This window comes from Gekko japonicus, unplaced genomic scaffold (assembly GCF_001447785.1).
Source record: "Gekko japonicus isolate JY-2015 unplaced genomic scaffold, Gekko_japonicus_V1.1 scaffold91, whole genome shotgun sequence".
Classification (NCBI taxonomy): domain Eukaryota; kingdom Metazoa; phylum Chordata; class Lepidosauria; order Squamata; family Gekkonidae; genus Gekko; species Gekko japonicus.
The window spans coordinates 586,262-610,775 of NW_015172555.1; the positions used below are offsets into that span (position 1 = coordinate 586,262).

At 47.1% G+C, this 24,514-nt stretch overlaps 1 protein-coding gene across 1 annotated transcript; it reads right to left on the reverse strand.

Annotated features, from left to right (window-relative positions):
- Window positions 1-1,471: 1,471 nt before the first annotated feature.
- On the reverse strand, window positions 1,472-24,455 carry ZBTB49 (zinc finger and BTB domain containing 49). Its single transcript, XM_015421178.1, has 7 exons — window positions 24,304-24,455; window positions 20,814-21,913; window positions 16,004-16,050; window positions 13,731-13,804; window positions 11,008-11,090; window positions 9,996-10,157; window positions 1,472-3,084 (listed from the first exon to the last, which is right to left on the reverse strand). The coding sequence occupies exons 1-7, from the start codon at window positions 24,453-24,455 to the stop codon at window positions 2,432-2,434; spliced, it is 2,271 nt and encodes a 756-aa protein (XP_015276664.1). The 3' UTR covers window positions 1,472-2,431.
- Between the last annotated feature and the right edge of the window lie 59 nt (window positions 24,456-24,514).

Below are 24,514 nucleotides of genomic sequence, written 5' to 3' on the forward strand. Positions count from 1 at the left end.
GTGCCAGAGGCTCGTGCCTCTGCCAAGGTGTTTCCTTAAATAGAGGCCTCCCCCAGCAGAGGTCAGGCAGCAGCTATTCAAATTCAAATTCACCCAGGCACTCAATCACAGGCAAAACAATGCCCCTTCCACTTCCTCTCAATTACAGGCAATCCCAGTCAAACAGTGCCCGTTCCTCTCCCACACGCAATCAGCCAGGACTCTGCAAGAACTCTAGGTGCTTCCACACACTGCTAAACACAGTTTTCCCACAAAATATCCTTAGCTGAATTCTCTCAGCTGAAATCAAGTAAAAGAAACCCACTCACCACTCTCACAGCTCTCTCTCCTGCTCCTGCTCAGAGCTCAGCTGGTCTGTTCTATCATGCTGAGAAAGTATAAACACAGAAAGGTCAAGCTGTACTTGGCAGAAATCTTGGATCACTCAAATTATAGCTGTGGTGTGGGCTATATGATTCAGTCAGCTGTCTAGGGATGGGGTGTGTGTTAACTCTTTCTACTCTTACATAGTCAGAACCAGACCTTGGAGCAGTTCTTAGCAATTTACTGGGGGGGGGGGTCCCCTCCTCCTTAAAGGGCTAGAACAGTGCAGCATGACAGTATGGAAATATATTTGGGATTCCACACTTGAAACAGGGACTATTTAACTGGCTGCAGAAATAGTAGTGCTATATGCATTAAAGGTAAGCATACCTTTTCCAGCTTAGCAAATACACAATTATGATTTTAAATATAAAAACATACTTTATTCTAAAGGTTCACATTATTTGTACAACGCAATACAAAATACTGTAATATAAAACCCTGCTTTGATATAAAAATAAAACTTTCTACATAAGCTGACCAATTGCACCGACAAACATGTTTAATCTTCAACATGGCTAAATCCTGCCTTAGTGCTTGGGAAGTCACGTGACCCACTGCTGGCACTGGTGACTCTTTGCCAAGGATCCCTAACCCTGCTGGATCGTTTTGGTACTCTAGAGGGGGAAAAGAGCAGGACTCAAGCCCAGCAGCACCTTCCAGACCCGCAAGATTCCCAGGGGGATCGGCTTTCCAGCATCCAAGCTCCCTTCAACAGAGCCGGGACTCTCGGAAGCTTCTACCCTGGAAATCTTGCTGGTCTGAAAGGTGCTGCTGGACTCAAGCCCCGCTCTTCTACCGCAGACCCACACGGCCACCCACCTGACACTATCTTGGGGGGGGGGGGAGTGCTCCCGGGGCTCAGTCACCTTTGCAGGCTCCCCACCAAGGAAGCAAAGACAGGCGCACAGCACTCAAGAACAGGAGCGCCGCCAGCCGTGCTGGAAGCTCTGAGCACTCCACAGGGAAACACACACCCTCCGGCCATGCTGCACACCACGAGTGCATCTCTGAGAACCGGAGCCTGTTTCTACATCACACTTCCCCCTGAAAAGAAGCCACACACACAAGCCAGATTCTTGAGTTTGGAGAATCCTGAAACGGCCCCAGAGGGGAGCGACTGAGAGGGATGCCGGCTCCTGGCCACTGGTGGCCTCTGCTTCACTCTCCTTTAGCAGCTAGTTGCCTGTCGCAGGTAAGAGGAGAAAGAGCAGAGACACACGGCAGCAAAGAGGGAGACGCACAGGCCGAGAGGCAGGCAGTGGCTTCATGGTCTCCTCTTGCAGATTTCTCCACCTGTGTCTGGGGGAGCTTCCCGTTTCTCAACAGCCAGAGCTGGGCTCCTCCTGACGTGATCGAGGTCAGGTGCCACTATACTCCCAGGCAGCTGCACAGGGAACCTCTACCTGCACCAGCCAGAGATATTCTGGTGTCTGAAGTAGACAATTCAGACGGCACTTGACACACACACATTGCCCCAGTGTGGCACAGTGGACAGAGTGGCAGACTAGGACCCAGGGTGACCCGGGTTCGAATGCCCACTTCTACCATCGAAGCTCAGTGGATGACCTTGAGCCTCTACACCAATGCTCGGCTTGGCCTACCTCACAGGGCTGCTGTGAAAAAATGGAGGCAGGGAGAAAAGGTTGGGATACAAATAAACCCAGACATGCACAGGGCAGTGGAAAGTCCTTCTGTGCGCTTCTCCCTGAGATGAAGAAAAGCCGCGCAACAGCACTCTGGGCCTTCCCCCTGGCTCATGCACACACCCCCCCCCGCGTATTAGCTCCCTACTCAGCTCCCGCTCCGGCAGCCTTACTGGCGACACTCACAACCGGCTATCAGGAAGTGGCCAGCTTAATATCTGGCCTCCGCCACAAGCTTGGGAGGTGACTTCAGGGGAGCCACTCTTGCTGCCTCTGCCCACAATCTGCGGCAGCGGGATAACAACGCTGACTTCCTTTATAAGGATTACAACGGTGTAAGAAATGCCTGGGTGCTCTCTGAGCACTTCCGAGCACTCTGTGAACGTTGCGCCGCTCCCTACCCGCTGACACAGCGTGACTCCTCACTGACCCAGCTCGGTCTCATTCTGCAAAGTCTTCATGGCTAAGCCCCAGAGGGTCACGCTGGAGAAGAACGGACCTTCGTTGTTCCTGTATTCCGCAGACGACAGACGGCTGGTCAGCTCACTGCCACAGCTGCCGCTGCCCAGGCTGGCCCCCATGGGGCGAATCCCGTCAGACTGCAGCGGTTCCTCCTCTGGTGGCCTCTCCGCTTCTTTATAAGAACATGGGCGGTTAAATCTTTGTTGAGCTCTGGAGAGCCTGACCGGGTCTAAGCTCAATTTCTGATGGTGGTTTCCACCACTGTCCTGTTGCACTTTCTGGACTGCTCCTGCCGGGCTCTCCAGTTCACTTGCTGAATTCCCAGCTGGGTGGATGGGGAATTTCACAGACACTGGCAGTAAAGTTACCGATATTTCTTGGGTAAACGGGTCTGGCGTTTGGGACTTTTCAAGGTCAGACGTTTCCACTGCTTGGGTAAGCTCATCAAGACTATTGGGATCCTCGTTACCTACTTTGCAATGGGTTTTTTTGTGCCGGCGTAAGACGGCAGAACGACTGAAGCATTTACTGCAGGTCTCACAGGTATACGGCTTTTCCCCAGTATGAGTCCGGATGTGTCTTCGTAGGTCACCAGACCCTGCAAAGCATTTCCCTAGAAAACAAAAAGGTACTTAAATGCCAGCTCTTACCAACAAAGATCCATTGCATATGTAGCGTGTCGTTCTGTACAATACTCTTAGATTAGTACACATCATTCCTAAAATTTATTTATTTATTTATTTAATTTTATTTATACCCCGCCCTCCCCGCACGCGGGCTCAGGGTGGCTTACAGTAGTTTTAAGTGAATTGAGTTTGCTGTTTATCATAGAATCATAGAATGTTAGAGTTGGAAGGGACTTTGCAGGTCCTCTAGTCCAACCCACTGCACTCTGCGGGAGCATAGCCGAAAGATAGCCCTACAACATACCCGACAGATGGTCATCCAGCCTCCGCTTGAAAATGTCCAGTGAAGGAGCATCCACCACCTCCCGAGGCAGTCTGTTCCACTGCTCAACCACTCTAACAGTTAGGAAGTTTCTTCTGATATTTAGCTGGTAACAACCCCCTTGTAATTTCCACCCATTAGATCTAGTCTTGCCATCCGGAGAAAGAGAGAATAGATCCGCTCCATCTTCTACATGACAGCCCTTCAAATACTTGAAGACTGCAATCATGTCCCCTCTAAGCCTTCTCTTTCCCAGGCTAAACAGACCCAACTCTTTCAGCCTTTCCTCATAAGACTTGGATTCCAACCCTCTCACCATCCTGGTTGCCTTCTTCTGGAGCTTGTCGACATCCTTCCTAAAATGTGGTGCCCAAAACTGGACACAGTACTCCAGGTGAGGCCTGACCATAGCAGAATAGAGCAGAACTACCATCTCATTCATGGTGCATTTAGATACCACAACAAACCATGGCCAGCATGAACACAGCTTGCTGTCACTCTTGCACATGGCCCACCCTCCCTTCATGTGCCAGTCAAGACTTCCCAAACCAGGCAGCTTTCAGTCGAGCTCCGATTTCTCATAACCATTGAATGACGGTTCCAAGCTTAGACTGGAGTTTCTTTCCTCTGCAAAAGCCCGGATTTCCAACTGGAACTTAAAATTCCAGTTTATGGGAAGGAAATTTAAGAACATAAGAAAAGCCCTGCTGGATTGGACCAGTGAGGGTCCATCTAGTCCAGCATCTAGTCTCAGACTAGTACACTCTCTACAAGCATGGACGGCTTCAAAAGGGAATTAGATAAACATATGGAGCAGAGGTCCATCCGTGGCTATTAGCCACAAGGTATAGATAGAGACTCTGGTGCAAGTGATGCTCTGTCATCTTGGTGCTTTGGGGGGTCAACAGTGGAAGGGCTTCTAATGTCCTGGCCCCACTGGTGGACCTCCTGATGGCACTTGGTGTTTTTGGCCACTGTGTGATACAGAGTGTTGGACTGGATGGGCCTTTGGCCTGATCCAACACTGGCGTCTCTTATGTTCAGACAATGGCCAGCCACTTCCCCTGGAGGTCCAACAACAGGGCATGGAGGCCGAGGCCTTCCTCTAATGTTGCCTCCTGGCTCTGGGATTCAGAGGTTGACTGCCGCTGAACACCAAGGCTCCCTTGAGTCACCATGGCCAGCAGCCACTGATAGACCCGTGTTCCATGAATCTGTCTAATCCCCTTTTAAAGCGGTCTGTGCCTATGGCCATCACGCCATGCCACATTTTAATCGCTCACTGGGTAAAAAAGTATTTCCTTTTGTCCCTCTTGAACCTACTGCCCAACAGCTTCACTGGATGCCCTCAAGTTCTAGTACTTTGGGAGAGGGAGAAAAATTTGTCCACAGTTTGATTATATGGTCATCTAAGAAGAGAAGAGGAAGACACTGGATTTATGCCCCGCCCTTCACTACCCAAGGGAGTCTCAGAGCGGCTTACAAACTCCTTTCCCTTCCCCTCCCCACAACAGAGACCCTGTGTGGTAGGTGGGGCTGAGAGAGCTCTTGACACAAACTGCTCTTTTTCAAGAACAGCTCTTGTCAGAACTATGGCTTGCCCAAGGTCATCCAGCAACTGCAAGTGGAGGAGTGGGGAATCAAACCCGGTTCTCCCAGATTAGAGTCCACGCACTTAACCACTACGCCAAACTGGCTCTCGTATTATAAACATCCGATAATGTTCCAGCATTTCAGTTGTATTTTAAACGATTGGTATTTTATGTCATTTGTTTATATGTTATGGCAGGTTTTAATTGTGTTTTTATGATATATCTGTAAGCTGCCCTGAGCCCACCTCGGTGGGGAGGGCAGGGTATAAATTAAACACATTAATTAATTAAATAAATAATAATAATAATTCAAGACTTCCCAAACCAGGAAGATATCAAACATTCCCCTGTGATCCAGATACAGGGGGAAGAGAGTGTACAAGACAGACAACAAACTTTCTTCATGTCCATCACAAACAAACAGAATAAGGTTTGAGCCCAGCGGCACCTTTAAGAGCAACGAAGTTTAATTCTGGGTACAGGCTCTTGTGCGCAGGCACACTCCCTTCAGAAATGGAAACTTATACCCAGAATTGAACTTTGTTGGTCTTAAAGGTGCCGCTGGGCTCAAACTTTATTCTGTCACTTCAGACTAACAGGGCTGCCCACCTGAAACAAACAGAATGTTACTCTGGTACACGAATGTGCCCTTGCCTCTACAGCAGCAGAAACAAAATCTCAGGGTCACTGGAAAGTAGTGAAGAGATGTACCTACCCACGGACTGTGAAGTCTTCCTGGGGAAAGGAATCAAACCCTTTTGCAGACTCTCTAAGGACACTCAAAGAGGATAACAGTACTTTCTAAAATGGAGCAACATGAGCCAGTGCTCTCTCACAAACGCAACAACAGTGAGCATATTGCAGTAATTCAGGTACTATTTAGCGGCAGCAGTACCTGAATTCTAAAAATCCCGTGTGCCCCATTTTTTAAAAATAAAACTACAACCTAAAAAAGAGCAACGATTTTACTGTACCAACCACTGGCCAAGAGTGCACCACAAGGGTATCCAGACGAGCTTTCTTAACTGCCCCGCCATTATAGAAGTCCCTGTTCTAAGAGGTCAATTGAAGGGCAAGCCTGAAGACTTGGTATTGAACAACCATGATTAGATGTGGAGTGACTAATTTAACTGCGTAGGGCTTTTGTTTGCTTGCTTTCACTGCAATAGCTTGTGCTGAGCAATTAGGGAAGGACAGAAAGTGAACCAATCCAATTAAATGAGGAAGGGAAGAATCATGACGTTCATGCTCAGAACAGACAAGCAAGATCATGAGACTGTTCCTGGGAGAGAACCCCATCCCTGGACTGAGATGAACCGCTGGAGTGTTTGGAGTGTTTGAAGTGTTTGACTCCCAGTCCCTTCCAAGGTCCCATAGAAGACCTGACTGATTCCTGCAGAACCTTGCCAGCAGGGGGCACTGTGTACTCATGTCCTCCTTGTCTGCGAAATATATATATTTTCAAGAATAAATACAGATGGGGAAACATTTGTAAGTACTATTACTATCAACTGGCTGTACATCAGCATGGACAGAAGCATGAAGACGTTCTAAGCAAACTTCTTTAACAGGAGCTTTTTTGGTGAAAATGGGAGAAGATGGCTTAGTGAAAAGGGAGAGAGACCATTACGACCGAGCAAGGGAATCCAAAAAGGCCAAACTGAGTATGCACTTCAAGTACCTTGCAAGAAATATGAGAAAAAAGCCAAGCAGCAATCCCTCCATGTCCAGCTGAGTGCAGGTTAAGTACATAAGAGCCCGGCTGGATCAGACCAGTTCTCCATCGAGTCCAGCCTCCTGTCTCACACAGCAGCCAACCAGTTCCCCTGGAGGGCCAACAAACAGGGCAGGGAGGCTGAGGCCCTCCCCTGCAGCTGCCTTCCAACTAGTGCTGTGAAGCCTCGGGGGAGGGGGGGCCTGGGAAATTTGGGGGGGGGGAACTTTTGGCCAAGACAGAAAAATTGGAAATTCTGGGGCGCACTGAATAAAACTCCTATGAAATATTTTCTCTTTTAGAATGGGTGAAATGTTTTTAAAGACAAGGTGGGCGTGCTGTAGTCATAGATGGCCCGTAAATCCAAGGTGCATTTCTGCACCTAGAAGGACACCTGATCTGCAGGAGGTTGAGCATGCAGGGCTCTCATGGCCTTCGGTTGCCCTTTTGACCCGATGAGGCGGGCCTTTTCCCTTCTCCCTGAAACCGCTGGGACACACTGACCCACAGACTGGGCAAGAAGCCGCTTGCAGCCCTACCTTGAAGGAGGGAGAAGAAAAGATCAGAAGGAGGTGGGGCAGAAACTGCACCAAAGCCTCAGAGGAAGTTTCATGTAGAACTTATTTTTTCCAAAATTTCAGCCCCCCCCCAAAAAAAACCCTCCCTTTTTTCATGGCTTCAAAATTTTCAGAAATGTTACATTTCTACTCTCAACACTGACATGCAGAGGCCTGCTGCCTTCAGTCAGCGTGACACCAGTAGCCCCTGATGGAGCTCTCCTCCATGGATCTGCCTGACCCCCTCTCAAACCCATCTATCCTCACCATGAAAGTGATTTCAAAGGGGAAAATGCCAAGGAGCCACGCCCCAGGGGCCAGCACCACAGCCCTTCACGCAGAACGCAAGGACAAAGTAAAAGGACTTGAAGCATCTACACCATCATAAATAGGTATTTACTTAACCCACCATGAGAATCAAGCGTGAGAAGAAGGAAGTACAGTTTGAAATCTGTGCAATTAATGCTTTGGTAAGTGAACAAACTAAAGAGGAGTTTCATATTTCAAGTCATCCATTAATCTTATATGGGATTCAATTAATATGGGATTGGCTAGAAGGCCCTTCCTTCTCCTTTTACTACAGTTCTGCTGCCCATTGTACACTTCGGGGGTGAGCAATTCCTTCCTTTCCTTCTTTTGTAGAATCACATATCCCATCTTCAAAAGGAAATGTCTGCATTCTAATATATATACAGGGGTCATTTCGTAGAAAAAGAGGGGCAGGAGCTCATTAGCATAACTTATTTGCATATGCCACACCCCCTGACATCACCAGAATCAGCCCCATTACAGTGCCACTTAGTTCTGAGTAAACACACGGAAGGAATCCGGATGTTAATTTGGAACCCCACCCAGAACTTTACGTGGGGACTTCCCCCCCTTCAGCAATTTCCTATTTACGTTCTCACTGCCCAATTCTTGAATAACTGATGATACAGTAAAATCAACTGTAGTTAAAATAGAACTGCGGGGGCTTGTGACGGAGGAAAACCCACCCACCCCTCCCTTTAATCCTAAGGAAAGGGCTTGGCATTTATGTACTGGGTTTTTTAAAAAAAACAAAAACAAAAGCAATTGTAGCAGAATACCTTTTCTTAAAATCAAGCCAACTACAGTGTAGCAAAATAGTGCTTTTAAATCACAATCACGCCTTCCCCACTCCTTTCCCCCAAGGAAGACTCGAGGCTCCTCCATCAAGAGCCGGTATCGTGTCTAGTGGCTAGAGCATGATCTGGGAGACCCGGGTTCGAATCCCCACTCTGCTATGGAGGCTTGCCTGGCGACCTTGAGCCAGGCACACACTCTCACCCTGTGAGGTAGGCAGGAGGGGCGCAGCCAAGTGCGTGGTGCTGCTCTGGAAGAGGTACCGCGACCTCGTCAGCAAGGAGCCCAAGGCCGCCACTAGAGCTGAGGCGAGCTGAGCCCCGCAGCCGCCCCTTGACGTTCCGGGCAGCTGCGCACAGCAGCAGCAGGACCAAGGCAGGGTGGAGAAGGAGCCCAGGGCGCATGGCGGCTACCGTTGGGAGTGTCTTGGGAATGGCGCAGAGGAGGCGGAGGAATGCCCGAGGAGCCACACCTGCAGCAGCTCAGCCCAGGATCCTCCCAGCCCTGCGCCAAGCGGTTCCCCGGCACAATGCACCCTGCTCGGGGGGGGGAGAGACACAGCCAGAAGAACGTCAGTTGCAGCCCTCCTGCTGGGGATCTGCCTACCCTCCCTCGCCCTTTACTGCGCACGCACTCCTTCTCCTCCGGCCCCGAGACATGGCGGTGCTGCTCCCTGCGGCCTGGCGAAGCTAAATGAAGCACCCGGTCAGCCGCCCTCCCTCTGCGGCTCCCCGCAGCCTGCCTGGCTTGCTGACTCACCCCGGGCACGCAGCAGCCGGCCCGGGAGGCCATGCAGTGTAGTGTGGGGCCTGGCCTGGAGACTGAAGGGTGGCCGGGTGCAGGGAGTCAAGTGCTGGCGGAGCGGAGGCCCGTGCTGCCGGGGTGGTCCCTCCACGTCCGCCATTGCCATCTCCTCCTTCTCTTTCCTGCCTTCCCTTCATGAGTCTCAAGTTTGAGCTGGCCAGAGAAGGGGACGGCGAGAAGCAGCAGCCTGGCTAGGGAGGCGCGAGCTGCAGCAGTGAGAGGAGCAGCAGGCTGAGAAGTGGGCTGTGCAAGCTTGCAGTGGGAGCCACAACCATGGCGGGCAGCTGAGCCACTGGGCGCCCTGGCCGGCTGCTACTTGCGGGCAGGACAGGGAAAGCGCGGGGGCAAGCCGGGGAAGCCACAGGGAGGCCTCCCCGCTTCTTCAATGGCTTCTAGGCAGGTGGGCCAGGGAAGGCGGGAGGCTACTGGGGGCGGAGCTTGCCGCTCCTGGGCTCGTTACTGCCGGAGTGTCGTTCTGGTGCACTCCGGCAGGAAATGAGCCATCTGTGTGTGTGTGTCTGTGTACGCGCGCGCAAACACCTCTGTTTCCCCCTTACTTTAATACACTTTTGGAATTGCATCCCTGAGTTTTGAAAATATGTTCCCCAAATGCACTGGTTAATATTTTAGGTGGAAAATTCCATGACAGAACAGAAAGATCACAGCAAACACTTTCATGAAGACACCCCCTGCCCCCCCGGCCGCTCATACACACACAAACAGAACCCGCTGGGACTTCATGACTAGCCAGAACATCCACACCCAGGGGTTGCATTTGTTAAGAACTAATTAAGCACAGACTTACCACAAGCTGAGCAGCTATAAGGCCTCTCTCCTGTGTGCCTGATCCTGTGCTTCACTAACTTCCGGGGTAAGTTAAAGGACTTTCCGCACTCATCGCAAGTGAAAACTTTCTCTACCGCGTGGTTCTTTTTGTGTTCCTTTAAATTACTGAAGTTACTAAACCCTGGAACGATGGAGGAAAGAGAGAGATAGTTACTTGCGGGGGGGCCTGCCCCCCTGCAACTGTCCCTGCAGCAGACGTTCGCCTAGGGATTCAAGCCCAGGCAATTCATGCCGTACCCTATGAGCATGGAAGGGCACACCGCCCAGCTGCAGCTCAGTGGCAGGCAGAAGGTTGCAGGTTCAATCCCTGGCACCTCCAGCTAAAAGGACCAGGCACGGGGGAAGGGAAGGACCTGAGGCTCTGGCTGCTGCCAGTCAGATAAACAATATGGACCTTGACATGGCCGGACTCAATGCAAGGCAGCTTCATGCGTGTCCACCGTCTTCCAGCAAGCTGCACCTCCCTGAATTTCCAGGCAGGGGCCTGGCTCAGTCACAGACCCGCCGCTTGGCAGGCAGAAGGGCCCCAGGTTCCATCTCTGGCAGCATCTCCAGTTTAACGAAGAACAGGCAGTAGGTGATGTGAAAGACCTCTGCCAGAGACCCTGGAGAGTGGCTGCCAGTCTGAGTAGACAGTGCTGACCCTGATGGACAGGTGGCCTGATCCAGTAGAAGGCAGCTTCATGTGTTCATGCCCTACATCAAACTGATGGTGCTGCAGCAGCCAGGCAGAGACCACAGGCCTGCTGCTCCTCGTGATGGGCTGACGCATGTGCGCCTCCCACACACAGAAGTGCTGCTAACTGTTGCACGACAGGCTAGAATGTTCCCTCTCTCAAGCCCAGCACACAGCTGGAGTTTGCCTGGGCTGGGGGGCGGGAGAGGCGGGGCATTGATGCAGCTCTCTACAGTACTGCAGGGTTCAGGGGGGCGGTGGCTTAGAGAAGCGAGCAGGGCAACTCTTGACATACCTCGGCCACAGATATCACACAGGTGAGGCTTTTCTCCAGTGTGAATAATGATGTGACGCTGGACATCCCCAGATGCAGCAAACCTAGAAGGGAAGAGGAGAGGTCATTCAAACTTCCTGTGACAAAACTTGTCTCTCTTGACCGCCCAGACCCAGATCACGCATTTAAAAGCCTCCGTAGTGAGAATGTACCCGGTTCGGGCGCAAACAAAAGCTGCTTCAAGGGATTCAGAGTACAAACCACACAGAACCAGTGTGGTGACCATGTCCCAATGTTACACTCCGTCCTGAAGCCCACTGGCTGGCTTTCAGCCAGCTGTTCTTTCTCTGCCTCACCTACTGCACAGGCTTGTTGTGGGGTGTAAGGACCACACAAGGCTGGGATGAAAATGTCACACACAGCCGACAACTTGTCCTTGCTGAGGGCAAAGGGTTGTGTCAGTGCCCACAGCGCCCATGTGGAGGTGGCAGATCACACAGTGGACACGTGCGGTGCCACTGCTGCCCTCACTACTAGTAGCGGGCTGCTCTGCTGTGGGGAGTCTAGACAGAGGACCTGCCCCCCCGTGTCATGGTTAGAATGCTGGGCTAGGAGAAAGGAGACCGGTTCGAATCCCCACTATGCCATGCTGGGTGACCACGGACATACTCTCCCACACATTGGAAGACATACACTCTCAGCCTACCCTGCCTCACAGGGCTGTTGTGAGGATAAAATGGAGAATGATGTAAGCCAATCTGGGTCCCCATTGGGAAGGAAAGCAAAGTACAAGTTAAGTGAAATTAAAAATAAGATGAGAGAAGCTGCTGCGCTCAGCATCTGGCTACCATCATCCCCCCCCCCCCCCCATTCCAACTTTCTTCTTCAAAATATTCCTTAGCCGCCAGTTTGGTGTAGTGGGTTAAGTGCGCTTCATGGTGGGGGCGGCAGCTTGAAATATAGCCAGAATTCAATGCCAGGCAGTGCCAAACTGTGAAAGCTGGAAAAATCCCCTTCATGATGTCATTTCCTTGCTGAGATGGTGCTGTCTGTATTCATATCCTTTAGCCTGAATAAACATTAACCTGAGTCGGATGTTTGCAGGCAGTCATCAATTGTTTTGTCTTGGTAGCAATAAGGACATTGCAAGAGGGGTTAAAAAAAATCTATGGTAAATGCTATACACGCTTTGACAAAAAAGGACGCTTCAGGGGAGAGGATCTCATTGACAAGATGCCTCTGGATAAGGTGGGGGACAGTAAGAACGGGGAATCGGGCCAGACTTCCCCTACATGCAAGGGAAGCTTCCAGTGGTGCATGGGGGGGGCACAACCCCCCCCCCCCCCCCAGTCCCCCTGCCTTTTGTCCCCTAGGCTTCCCCAAACTTTACCTTCTGGAGGTTACACAGGGCTGCTGGGGTGAGAGGGAGGTAGGAGAGATCTGTGTCTGTGAGCGCCTTCCATTCACAGTTCACAGAGCAGCAGTTTTTGTTTATTAAAAGCTTCTCACATTCAGAGAATCCCACGTCTTTCCTTCAGAATCCCCGAAGTGTCATCTTCACTGAGACTTTGCAATGCGCAAAAGACAGCAGTGGCTTGACCCGCTGTTTTCTGAAGCTGGCCACTCTGGACTTCTTGAAGTCAAGACAACTCCCTGGGATAGGTCTCAGTTTGTTCAACTCCAGAGAAGTTATTGCCAGTGTATTAAGACACTCTCACACTAAGGGTGTGTTCAGATGCGCCGTTTGATCTGGTGTCGTCACGCTTCAGCAATGGATTTTATCTGCACGATCACACAGTCAGCATCTGCCTCCCGTCCCCAGCCGTTGGTTTCCGGCTCAAAACCGCTTTCACCTGGAGTATTCTGTTACTAGGTCCCAAAGTGGTGTTTTCTCAGCTCTCCCGTTTAAAGCTGCATTACCCCCCTGTGTGATCGCTCCTCTGGTGTCAAGCCACTTCCGGTTTAAACCCCCTCCCCGCTCGAAAGCTGCCCAAGACTTCTGCTTTTCACCCACCGCTTTTTTAATGCGTTGGTGATGTGCGCATAGGCGGAGCTCCGCTACCATGTTTAGAAAACCAACATTTAAACGGTCACTTGTTTTAGAGTTTAGATGAGTTCGGGATCTCATGGAGGCCATTTTCGGGTCAAACTTTTAAAGGGAAGTCTTTTGTTGGAGGAGTTGGATTGATTCACCCTGGTGGTTCTGCACATGCGCCATGATAGTTTCACCACCCCATTCTACGGAGGGGCACCTATGCGCATGCGCAAACGGAGAAAAAAATGTAAAAACCTGCTGACGCACGCTCCCGCGCATCAGTAGTGTAGACGCCAGGGAGCGAGGTGACTGCACAGTGAGGCGGGATAAGGGAGGTCAGTGTGATCGCGATTATCCAGATCAAATATAATCCGGTTATTTATTTTTGGGGGGGGCCCTGGAGGGGATTTTTATTGCATTTTTTAATATACTACAAACTACAACGAAAAATTGGGAAGGGGTAACTACATCTAGGGAGAAAGGAAAGAAAACCACAACTAACTAAAACCCCAAGAATAGGAGATCATCACAACAGCTTGTATAAATGTTAAATTGCTAATATTACTTTGAACATAGTCGGCTATGCTAAATTTTTTATCTTTTTATCCAAAGTTTTAACCATTCAAGAGAATGGTTAGAACCGGAGCAGTTTAACCCCCTCTCAGCACACCGTCTGACCGCACCCTAACTGTGCAAGCTTCATACAAACCGTTTCCCACAGATTTCACAGATGTAAGGTTTTTCACCCGAATGCCGACGTAAATGAGTCTGAAGATTGCCCGCCTGCAAAAGATAAAGAAAGTTTTTAGTATAGTAGAAGGACCCAAGTAGGCCACCTTAGTAAAGGTTTACAACTGGAAAGGAGGACCTTGCTTTATTTCCCAATGTCAGCAATGCAGTGCTTGATATTAAGAATGAAACAATGCTAAAATATTATCAGAATCACTTTATTGTATGTGGCCATAGGCCTTCACAATAGCAAACACTCTCAGAGAGCTTGTGCATAACATATGATAAAAAAAATTAAACTATAAAATGTATAAAACCTGTTAAAACTACCTCAGCCTATAATATTTAAATCCGATAAGACCTCTTAAGAACACTCACTTAGTTGCAATGGTACTATTTGATTTCTTTGCTCTAATTTTTCTCGCGGCCAAGGCAAAAAGAGCCAGTCTTGAAGAGATGAAGGGGTCCTCATCTGAGAGAATAAAGGCCATCTTATCATCATCAGACAGGGGGTATAGGGCTGTCAATATCTTTGCTAAAATTTGGCACTAGGTTCTACATATAAAGGACAGGCCAGAATATAATGGGGAAGGTCTTCCACTGACTGCCCACATATGCAGATATGTTGTTCTACTGGGGAGCTAAAATATTAAGATCAATGAGTGCGACGCTAGAGATGGGTGATGTTTTACTTGCATCAAAGAAATGGCCAGAACTTCCTGGTCAATGCTATCCACCATCTATGGAGAAATCTCCACCCTGCATTCTCAGCCATACCATGATTGTGCTTGTGCTGGGAGCTACAGGGAACACGTGAGGCTCCCCTAATCTCATCCTTCCACTGGGAGAAAAGCCTCTTATAGGCACACCTGAGAGTTCTGCCTCCCAAATGCTGCTTGGTGCAAGAAGAAGGGAGGTCTTCCAGCACCTGCCCCAAGAGCTTTCAGCTCAATCCGGAGCCTGGAGACCAAGAAAACCTGCGGGGAAAGGCTCTGAGGCACTTGGAAGTGTTCAGTCTGGAGAAGAGGAGGTCGGGGGGGCGGGGGGCGGGACATGATGGCTCTCCTAAAGTCTTTGAAGGGCTGTCCCTTAGAGGAGGGCGGTGAGCTGTTCCTGTTGGCTGGAGAGGACAGGACTCGCAATTATGGGCTTAAATTAAGGGCAGGAAGGTACCGGCTGGATATCAGGAAAAACTTTTTTACAGCAAGAGCTGTGCAACAATGGAATCAGCAGCCTTGGGAGATGGCGAGCTCTCCTTTGCTGGCAGTCTTCAAGCAACAGCTGGACGAACACTTGCCAGGGATGCTCTCTAGGCTGATCCTGCACTGAGCAGGGGGTTGGACTAGATGGCCTGCAGCGGCCTTCCAACTCTGTGATTCTAACCTTACACTCTGTACTCTGGGAAGATACGATGGAATTTAAAAAGTCAGAAAAATCAACACTCTGGCTCTAAGAGCAGCTCCCAAGGGCTGTCCGAGGCCTGCAGCAGGGAATGGCGAGCAGAACAACGCCATCCACTTGGGATGGGCCACCTTCACTCCCTCCCCCATGTCTTTCACTCTTCCAGGCTACATTTACTGATGAGTGGAGGATTTTTTTTAAAAAAAACTAATTTGAGGTTGAGCTGTACTTTATAGACCTAATGTTTGTAGACACGAATGTCTTGAATGCCTAATATTCTTGAGGCATCCCAACACTTTTAAAGGAAAAAAGGTTTAAATAGAGAGGAGAAAACACATTAAGTATTTCTCAAAGAGATGAAAAGCATCTCTGAACATTTTCTCTCCCCATCTGTGGGTCCTACAGCATTACCAAGACGTTCTAGCCCTGACCTGGATCACCCAGGCCTGTCCCATCCTGTCAGATCCCAGAAGTTAAGCTGGGTCGGCCTTGGCTAGTATTTGGAAGGGCAACCTCCAAGGAATACCAGGGTTGTGATGCAGGGGCAGGCAATGGCAAACCACCTCTGAAATGTCTCTTGCCTAAAAAACTAGTCTACCTTGCCACCTAGTGGTGCATAATGCTAAAGAGCTACAATTTCCAGCTGCCAATCTTAGGATCTCCTGGCTATTCCACAAACAATGCCATTTGATAATTATTATGTATTATTAGTATTATTATTACAAAAAAGTTCTACCCAAATAACAACCTGCCTGTAAGATAAAAGTGTGGCCAGACTGCACATTAACGAAAGCAGAACTAATTCAGACACAAAAGGACACTTTAAAAATATGTATTTTTAAAAATTCCTACCTGTGAGAAACATTTCCCACAAATGTTACATTCAAATGGCTTCTCACCTAAAAGAAGAAGCAATAACATTTGCAATTCTAACTGTATTGGCAGGATACAATTTTTTACAGAGGAGAGCGTTTGTCATTGTAGACAGTCTACATTTAACACACTGACGGCCCTGGGGGGAAAACTGGGAAATTTTGAGGAGCACTGGAAAAAAGCCTCCTATGAAATATTTTCTCCTGTTGAGTGAGAACAACCTTATCTTACAAAGTATTTCACTCATTCCAAATGTACATGAGAGTGATAAGGATTTTCTCAAGTTTTTCAATAACAAAATTGTGAAATTTGGAGCAGCTGAATAAAAATCTTACATTGTAGAATTACATAACCTTTTCATGGACTTCTGTTTAAATGTAAATTATTTTGACAACAATTAATATGCTATATTTAATGATTATCCAGTATTGAAGAGGTAAAGATTTTCAATGTTATAAAGTTTAGGTAGTCCTACCTATTGTAACTCAGAGAGTTGCTATCCAAATACACTTTTGTTTACTACCAAATTTGTCTTCTACCTTCAGCTGGCTGCCTCTCAGGTAGCAGAAATTGAAGCTTCATGTGCTATGCAGTGCAGAGAGTAGCCGTTTACAATTATTTCTCAAGTACTGGACTAACTTGCAATTTTTCTTGTAAAAAGACATGTATACTTTTCAGTTCCATCAATATGTCTGTTGCCTACAATTTTATATTCTAAATGATGTGATTTATGTTGTTTAATTAGTAAAAACAGTTCAGGTTTGATAGAAAGTACTTCATGTTTCAATTTCCCCCAAAATGTCCACACACATCCCAAATTGGGGGGGGGGGGGAGCACATTTTCCCCGTGGTTCCAATATTTACATTTCTGGTCCCACACGTCTATTGTTTCACACAGTGTGTAAAACAGAACTGTTCAGGATTTCATTTGAATACAGGGAACAGGGCTACAATCAAATGGAATTGCTCAGGAAGGCACTTCTATAAAGGAGACTGGGGGCTGTAGTTTATGACACACTTTTACTGTATGTATTTCTCATTTTTACTGCATTGCTTTCTAATTACTGTAACCGTTTTTGCACTGCTGTCCTTGTATTGTTTTCAATGCATTGTTTTCTGATTTTATAATCCAATCTTATTGCATTGTTCACTGCATGTCTTATACTATTTCTGTTGGACTGTTCTTAAACTCTGTAATCCTGAGCCTCAGAAAGAAAGCTGGACTGTAAATAAATTATTCCCAAATAAATCTGCTGAGAAATGGCATGCAAAAGTAATTTCTTACACAGCTCCTCTAGTATTGCACTATAGTACTATATGCACTATAGTCTTAATATATGCATTTTGGGATGCTAATTTTGTTGTAGATCAGCTAGAGATTCAGCGGATAATGCCAAAGGAGCCAGTTGTAACCTCAGCAATTAGTTGTATTGAACTTGTTTATTTTGTGAGGCTCATTTGGTTTCTCAGAAATAAATATATTTAAAATGGCCTTTTTTAAAGTGTGAGTGTTTTTTTAAAAAAATGTAAAATGTCTTATACTTCTTTTACATCCCAAAAGGTTAGTGTGATTTTGGTAAAACTGCAGTGTACTTAACTGTTCCAACATCTGCTTTCTACTCAACCAGTTGTTCTTTGATATCTCTATCTAATTTACACTTCCTACAGGCTGAACATGCTCCATCCAAGCACTAAGCCCTATTTTACTCTGATGGGAAAGATGCACAGTGCAATCCTAAACACATTTATTTACAAGTCCCAGTGGGCTCTACGGGGATCACTCCCTAGTTAAGTGTGTTTCAAACAGCAGTTTTAAGGACGTACTGAAATTAACAGGCTTTAAGTGTGCTTAATTTTTGCTTGGATCACACCCAAAGTTTTGTGAGTCCTCTACAACCAAAAAAAAATGCCATGTGCCATCCCATGCATATTCATTCAGAAGTAAATCCCACTGAATTCAGCAAACTTATGGGGGGCATATAGCCATGGCCTAAGATTGTGCTGCTAATAATTGTGGGCAAAGGCAAAAAACAGACAAAATGTATTTCCCAAAACACATTTACTGCAGAAAAATATTAAAATAGCATTGAAAATATAAAATCTAACAGCAGAGAAACCAAGGCTTGGGTTAGAGGCAATGGTAAACAACAGTTCGGAGCTACAGAAATGAGTCATGTCCTTGCATGTGCCTTCCTCCTGCTCCCCTCGTGCATGACACTTCAATTAGCTACTTCTGCTTTGGTGCAAAATCATCATTTATCTTTACTTCCAGAACCAAAAATATGGCTTGCACTTGCCCTCCAAACCAGGAGAACCCACCAGTTTCATACCCTGGACTAGTGGGCAAGCAAAACCAGAATGCATTGCTTCAGATGCAATGACAAGTGTTGTTTATGCTCACGTGGAAATAATTAATTGAACCACAGTGTGCAAAGGAGGGAAGGGAGCATGCAAGCACAGCCCATCTTCACGTAGTGCCTACTGGGCCCACTGAAGTCCGGAGCATCCTTAACAAACCTAAATTAGCTTCCTGACACTGAAAGACAATTGGATATTCTCAGTTCTCCTGGCTATTACTCTCCAGCAAATACCAGATATTTAGTCATTCCTGCAGCCGGTTTACATTTTCTTGAATCCAATAACTCAAGAAGGGCATTCACGTTAGCCCAGGAGCATGTCTTTGCCGCCTGCAGTATTGGAGGGGAGGTTTAAAGGGACCCCTGACTCACTGAGGTTCTGCTCCTGCCCCCTCCATGAAACAGACTCTCTAGAACACATATTTTTCAATGGCGTATACCATAGGGTGATCCGTATGGAGACTATTAGTCTGTTGTTGGAAAGGTTTCCTGGCAGATCAAATAAAATTAAACTTGATTACCTCCGGTCTGACAGGAACCACCAGACAACAAGACAGGTGGCTAGATTCTGTGCCCAAGTTTACAAGGAGTGTAAAATGCATGGCAATTAGATTCTTTAATCTTTTATCTAAATCATACACAAATTTTACGGCGGTCTTATTTTATCTCTATGTTATAGTCACAGTTTCTAAAATTTAAGTATGCCACTGTTGGTTTTACCTCATATTTATTATTCAAATGTTTTTATGTAAAATGATTGAGAGCACTGGTCGTTGACTGTAACAATAAATTTGACTGATTTGATCAATTAGCTTCAAACACAGGAAGAGCTGCTTTTAGTAAGACAAACAGGGTGACTTCCCATCTGCCTCTTCTCCTGGGGGGGGGGAGAGGAGTCACACTGCCCGTCTCTTTCTGTCTACAGCAGCTTCAGGACCCACAGCAACAACTTTTCACAGGTTGCAAAGAGCTGCTGAGGGAAGACAAAGGTGGGGAGAGATCTGACACAGTGGCCACTCTCCACTTGCACAGACATAAGATCCAGTTCCATGTTCTGAAGTGTGTTTGTGTGTTCATGGTATTGGTAGTAGAATCCACTTTTATTCTGCCCTTCCTTCAAGGAGCAAGCATGGACCTCCCGTCCTGTGCTTTATGCTCACACCAACTCTGAGAGATAGATCAGGCCGAGAGGGACCGCCTTTCCCCACGTCCCCCAGAGAGCACTGAGGTCAGGGACCCAAAACCGCCTGACTGTCCCTGGTCCAAAAGATGCCAGACTGGCCATCACCAGAGCCTTCTCAGTGGCGGCTCGACACTGGTGGAATGAGCTCCCGGAAGACATCAGGGCCCTGCAGGACCTTTTACAGTTCCGCAGGGCCTGTAAAATGGAGCTCTTCCACCAGGCCTTCGATGAGGAGCCGCCACTGAGGAATGAGCACTGGAACCTGAACCATCAAGGCTCTTATTTATACATTTATGCTATGTTATTGACATTAAGACAACTGGACACCAGCCTACCTATATCGGCCCACTTCAGCAAACGCCTTCTGCACCAATCGCACTTTATGTATATTATGGTTTGAAATTTACGCATTTGTATTTTATCGTATTTTCGTCTGTACACGCCGCCTTGATCCTGCATGTGCAGGCAAGGCAGGATATAAATCTAAAATAAATAAATAAATAATAAATAGTGAGGATTTGAACCCAGGCCTCCCTGGGCACAGTTCAACACTCATAAGCCCAGGGGTCATTTCCTACAGGAGCGGCGCTCCGGCAGTAAAGAGCCCAGGGGGCAGGCACATGCAACGCCCCTGTTCCCAGCAGCCCTGGGCCACGAGGAGCACAAGGATTTGCGCGTCCCCCCCCCTCATAGCTAGCAATCCAAAACAGTCCAGTGGAGCCTGAGCGGTGGGTGTTGCCTTCTGACACACTTCCGGTGATGTCAGGGGGTGTGGCATATGCAAATGAGTTATGCTAATGAGCTATGCCAATGAGCTCCTGCACCTCTTTTTCTACAAAATGACCCCTGCATAAGCCCTACTCCTCGCTCGTGTAGTAATTTGGTGCAGCACCCGAGTTGATAAACCAGAACGATAGCTCCTGGTCTATTTGTGGAGATCCTAGCACCACAGAAACTAGAGTGATGAGAAGACGGAAACTAAATAGCATCTCTAAGTATTGGTTCACTGTTACGTTTGGAAGCTCAAATCATGTTTTGTACAGTAAGTGCAACAAACCATGATTTGCTGTGGTGTGGTGCATTTTGCTCATGAGATTATCAATGTTTGTGTGTTCACGACTATCCAAAGAAACCCCCTTCTGAAAACAGATTACAAAACAAGCCTTTTCAGATGTTAAAACCGGAAGTTATCTGTCTTTTCACTAAATCATTAAATTATAATGAGTCTGGAAGTGTTCAATAATAGTACCTGTATGAGATCTTATGTGGAGCTCCAGATTGCTGGGGTGTTTAAAAGCTTTCCCACATAATGCACAAGGATACTGCCTCTCTGAAAGGAAAATCTGGGACTGGTCATTTGTCTCACAAAGTTCCTGAGGTGGCTCTACCTCGGCGTTTTGCTCCAAGCCTTCAGAACTGACCAGCTCTTCTTGGTTTTCAGCAGCAGCAGCATTTGTCCTCTCCATGTCACTTCCTCTTTCTGACTCAGTTTCCCTGGCAATGTCCCCATCAGCAATTTTAGGTTCAGGAGAAATTAAGTCTGAAGACTTTTGAGACCTTAGGAAATTCAGTTTTTTAAGGGGCACCGCTTTTTTAAGTCTCATCTGTTCAGCTGGCTGTAACGGCGTGCTTTCTGAATCCTGGTCTTCGTTACACTCATTTAAGGGCTGAACCAGGAAATTTGAAGGCAAATGATCAGGCGACTCCAAAATACATTCCGAGTGGCTGACGATACAAGAAGCATTATTCTCGACTGCACTGCGTTCTGCAGAGGCACTAAAAGCAAAGGATGGCTCTGGAGGACGTTCGTTGCTGGGGCAAACAGTGTGCTTGTAGAACTGCTTGCTATAAAAGTTACGCAGTTTGTAATAACAATTTGGCTGCTTAAATGGGAGATGTGTGCAATTAGCATCCATGGAATCATGTTTCTGTTTGTTTACATCAACGGAAGAGATGGGAAGTGCAGCAGGCTGCGTCCCTTGCAAATGTTGATCCTCCACAAGTTTGCTGGGCTGTGCAGCAGCGGTACAAGTGCACAGTACATTGGCATCGTAAGTCTCACAATTAGTACCTGCAGCCAAAGTATCTTGCAATGGGAAGGCATTGTTACAAGGCATACTCGCTGGCTGCTCCAAAATTGTGGAGGATTTTAAAAAGGAACGACACACGTTCAAGACGTTCTGCACTTGCAGACATTGTGCAATATCCAAAAGAGCTTGTACGTTGTCTTGGTTCAGGTCAAGATGGGATGTGTACATGTAGTCCAAGATTTGCCCTATTCCACCAACATTTTTAATATCCAGATGAAAGACATCATTCTTCTGGCCTGGAGAATTCTGAAATAGAGTCCTAGGGAAGGGAAAGGCAAGCATACAGAACAGTCCACCTTCAAAAGCATTACAGAAAATTCATAATCACAGTCATCAATCCTTGCAATAGTTACTGAGACCCATTATCTAGAAGCTGAGCAGCTGTAATGACTATTCAGATTTGCATTTCCACACATGGTTACTTCTCAACCACTATTTTCAGTGTTTTGTATAAGAACAATTTAGAATGATTTTAAAATCTCCAGCAGAGATAAGCTATAATACAAAAGTCACCAATTCTAAAACAATGCCATGACTCCAAAGAGACTTGAGTGAATTTAATTCAAGTGGTCCGTAGACTGAAACCTTGGCTTACCATCTCATATTAAACGTGCATGATTTGGCATGGCTCTGCATACATGTGTCAGGCTCTCTGTGCATTTTGCAGTTTACAGCTCGCCTGTCATTGAGAGAGGAGGCTCCTCCCTCTCCCTCTCTTTGAAGTGTCTGGGGCTTGTCACCTTCAGGATGACAAATGGCCTGCCTTCTCAAATGTCTGTGCTCTTGCTTCCTTGCTATGTAAGGCTACGTGCCAATGGGGGGAGGTGACAGTTAGTTCTGGTGGGCAAATGCCGCGTGTGTGTGTGTGTGTGTGTGTGTGTGTGTGTGTGTGTGTGTGAGAGAGAGAGAGAGAGAGAGAGAGAGAGAGAGAGAGAGAGACTGGGTCCTGATCTTTAGTGCTTTTATTTGAATTCCCTATATCTGTACCCTTTGTATGTTTAACTTCAGTTCTAACAATAGATGTGTCTAGGATGGTATCTATCAACTGTCTCAATAAAGTTAGCTTTCTACAAACTGGCTGGTGTCGAGAACTGATTTAACCAAGAACCTGACAACATGGGAACATGACAAACAAAACAAAGAAGCCCCAGGATTTTAGATGGCAAGGGGGGGGGGGGGAGGAAGCAGCTAGGGAAATTTCAGTATTAACAGAAGGTTTAAGGAAATGGCATTCTTCCAGTGCACCAGGCAAGGACAAATACTAGTGTTGACTTCATCTATACCCCACCTTTCTCCCCAGGGTGGGACCCAAAGCAGCTTGCAGTGTTCTCTTTCCCCCTCTTCTATCCCGACCACCCCATGAGATAGGCTGAAAGGGTGTGACTGGCCCGAAGTCACCCAGCAAGTTTCTCCGGCAGAGTGGGGATTCAAACCTGGATCCCCCAGATCCCTGTCCTACAATGTAACCACGACACCAGGCTCAGAATCCCAGATTTCATTTGCCAAAAAGAGCAAATTTATAACCCTTAAGAATGCTAAACTCAACTTGAAAATTAGGTGGAAATGAGAGCAAAGAAGCTCGGTGAAAGTAACAATGTACTGGGCAACTTTGTACTGTATTTGTCAGAGATAACTAGTTAATTCATATTGTGCAGGTTTCCCAGCGAGTAGAGATCCTGCTTTCAGTACCTTTGTGCCTGACTCTTGATAGCAGATACCACACATTCCAGCTCCACAGTGGCTAATTTGAAACTATTCTACTACCATGTAACCATCATACTCAGTTCAAAGATGCTATTTCAGCCAGTGAGATTACTTGTCAATTAAACACTTTGTTATCATCTTTACATCCCTCTACGTAGTTCAACTCCTTCAAAGTACATATTTTATCTATAAAGAAACTAAGCAGCATAAACATTAGTGGTTCTTTGAAGTAATAAAATGGGCAGAATAACCAGAAATGGAAAATAATTTATTGGTATAGTGGTTAAGTGCATGGAATCTAATCTGGGAGAACTGGGTTTAATTCCCCACTCCTCCACTTGCAGCTGCTGGATGACCTCAGGCAAGCCATAGTTCTGGCACAGCTATTCTCTCAAGGACAGTTCTCTCAGCCCTACCTAACTCACAGGGTGTTTGTTGTGAGGAGGGGAAAGGAGTTTGTAAGCCACTCTGAGACTCCGAGTGAAGGGTGGGGTATAAATCAAATCTCTTCTTCTTCTAAAATACATTGTGGGTCTTCTTCAGATAGAAAATCAGGGACCAATGCGAATAATGGGACCTAACTAGGAGTTTGGAGATGGCTTCTGTATAAGCTTAAGCATTTCAGAGTCAAAACGATTGGCACAGTGACTCACAAATGTCAAATGGATGTCAATCTTTTCCCAGCATAACAACCAATTTCAGACATGCAGTGACAACCCATCCCCTTGCCTGTCTAGGGTTACATGATGGCCTCATTTGAATTAGCATATCCATGCCTACCCTTTTGTTTTTTCTTTCCCCTGCGTCTGCCAGTGTATCAGCACCCTTATCTTACAAACAGACCATTCTCTCCTCCGCATCTGTTGCAGCACAGCCCTACCCAACGATTTTAACTCAGCTTGTTTCCAAATAAGAATCGGACCTGAGACATGTTTTGTGACATACCTGAAATATTGGCTGAAAGCAGCTAACACATTTTTATGTGCTTTGAAACAGACCCCTTTGACCACCAACATGCAGTCGCAGAGAAGACCTTGAATGCGCTGCTCATGAAGCTGCTGAAGGAGGTGGCAGCTGTGGCTGGCAACAGCGTCCATTCTAGAATATACTGAAGCTACCTACGACAAAAAAAATCAAAATGACCAAATCCTCAGGG

Bases quoted from the DNA above. Each gene is read 5' to 3' on its own strand.
- ZBTB49 (XM_015421178.1), bottom strand. From the start codon at position 24,455: ATGGACGCTGTTGCCAGCCACAGCTGCCACCTCCTTCAGCAGCTTCAT. The intron at 16,051-20,813 runs GTACTATTATTG...TTCTTCTTTTAG, and splicing joins CCACATAAGATCTCATACAG to GTGAGAAGCCATTTGAATGT. The intron at 3,085-9,995 runs GTAAGTCTGTGC...TTTGTTTTCTAG, and splicing joins TTATAGCTGCTCAGCTTGTG to GGAAATGCTTTGCAGGGTCT.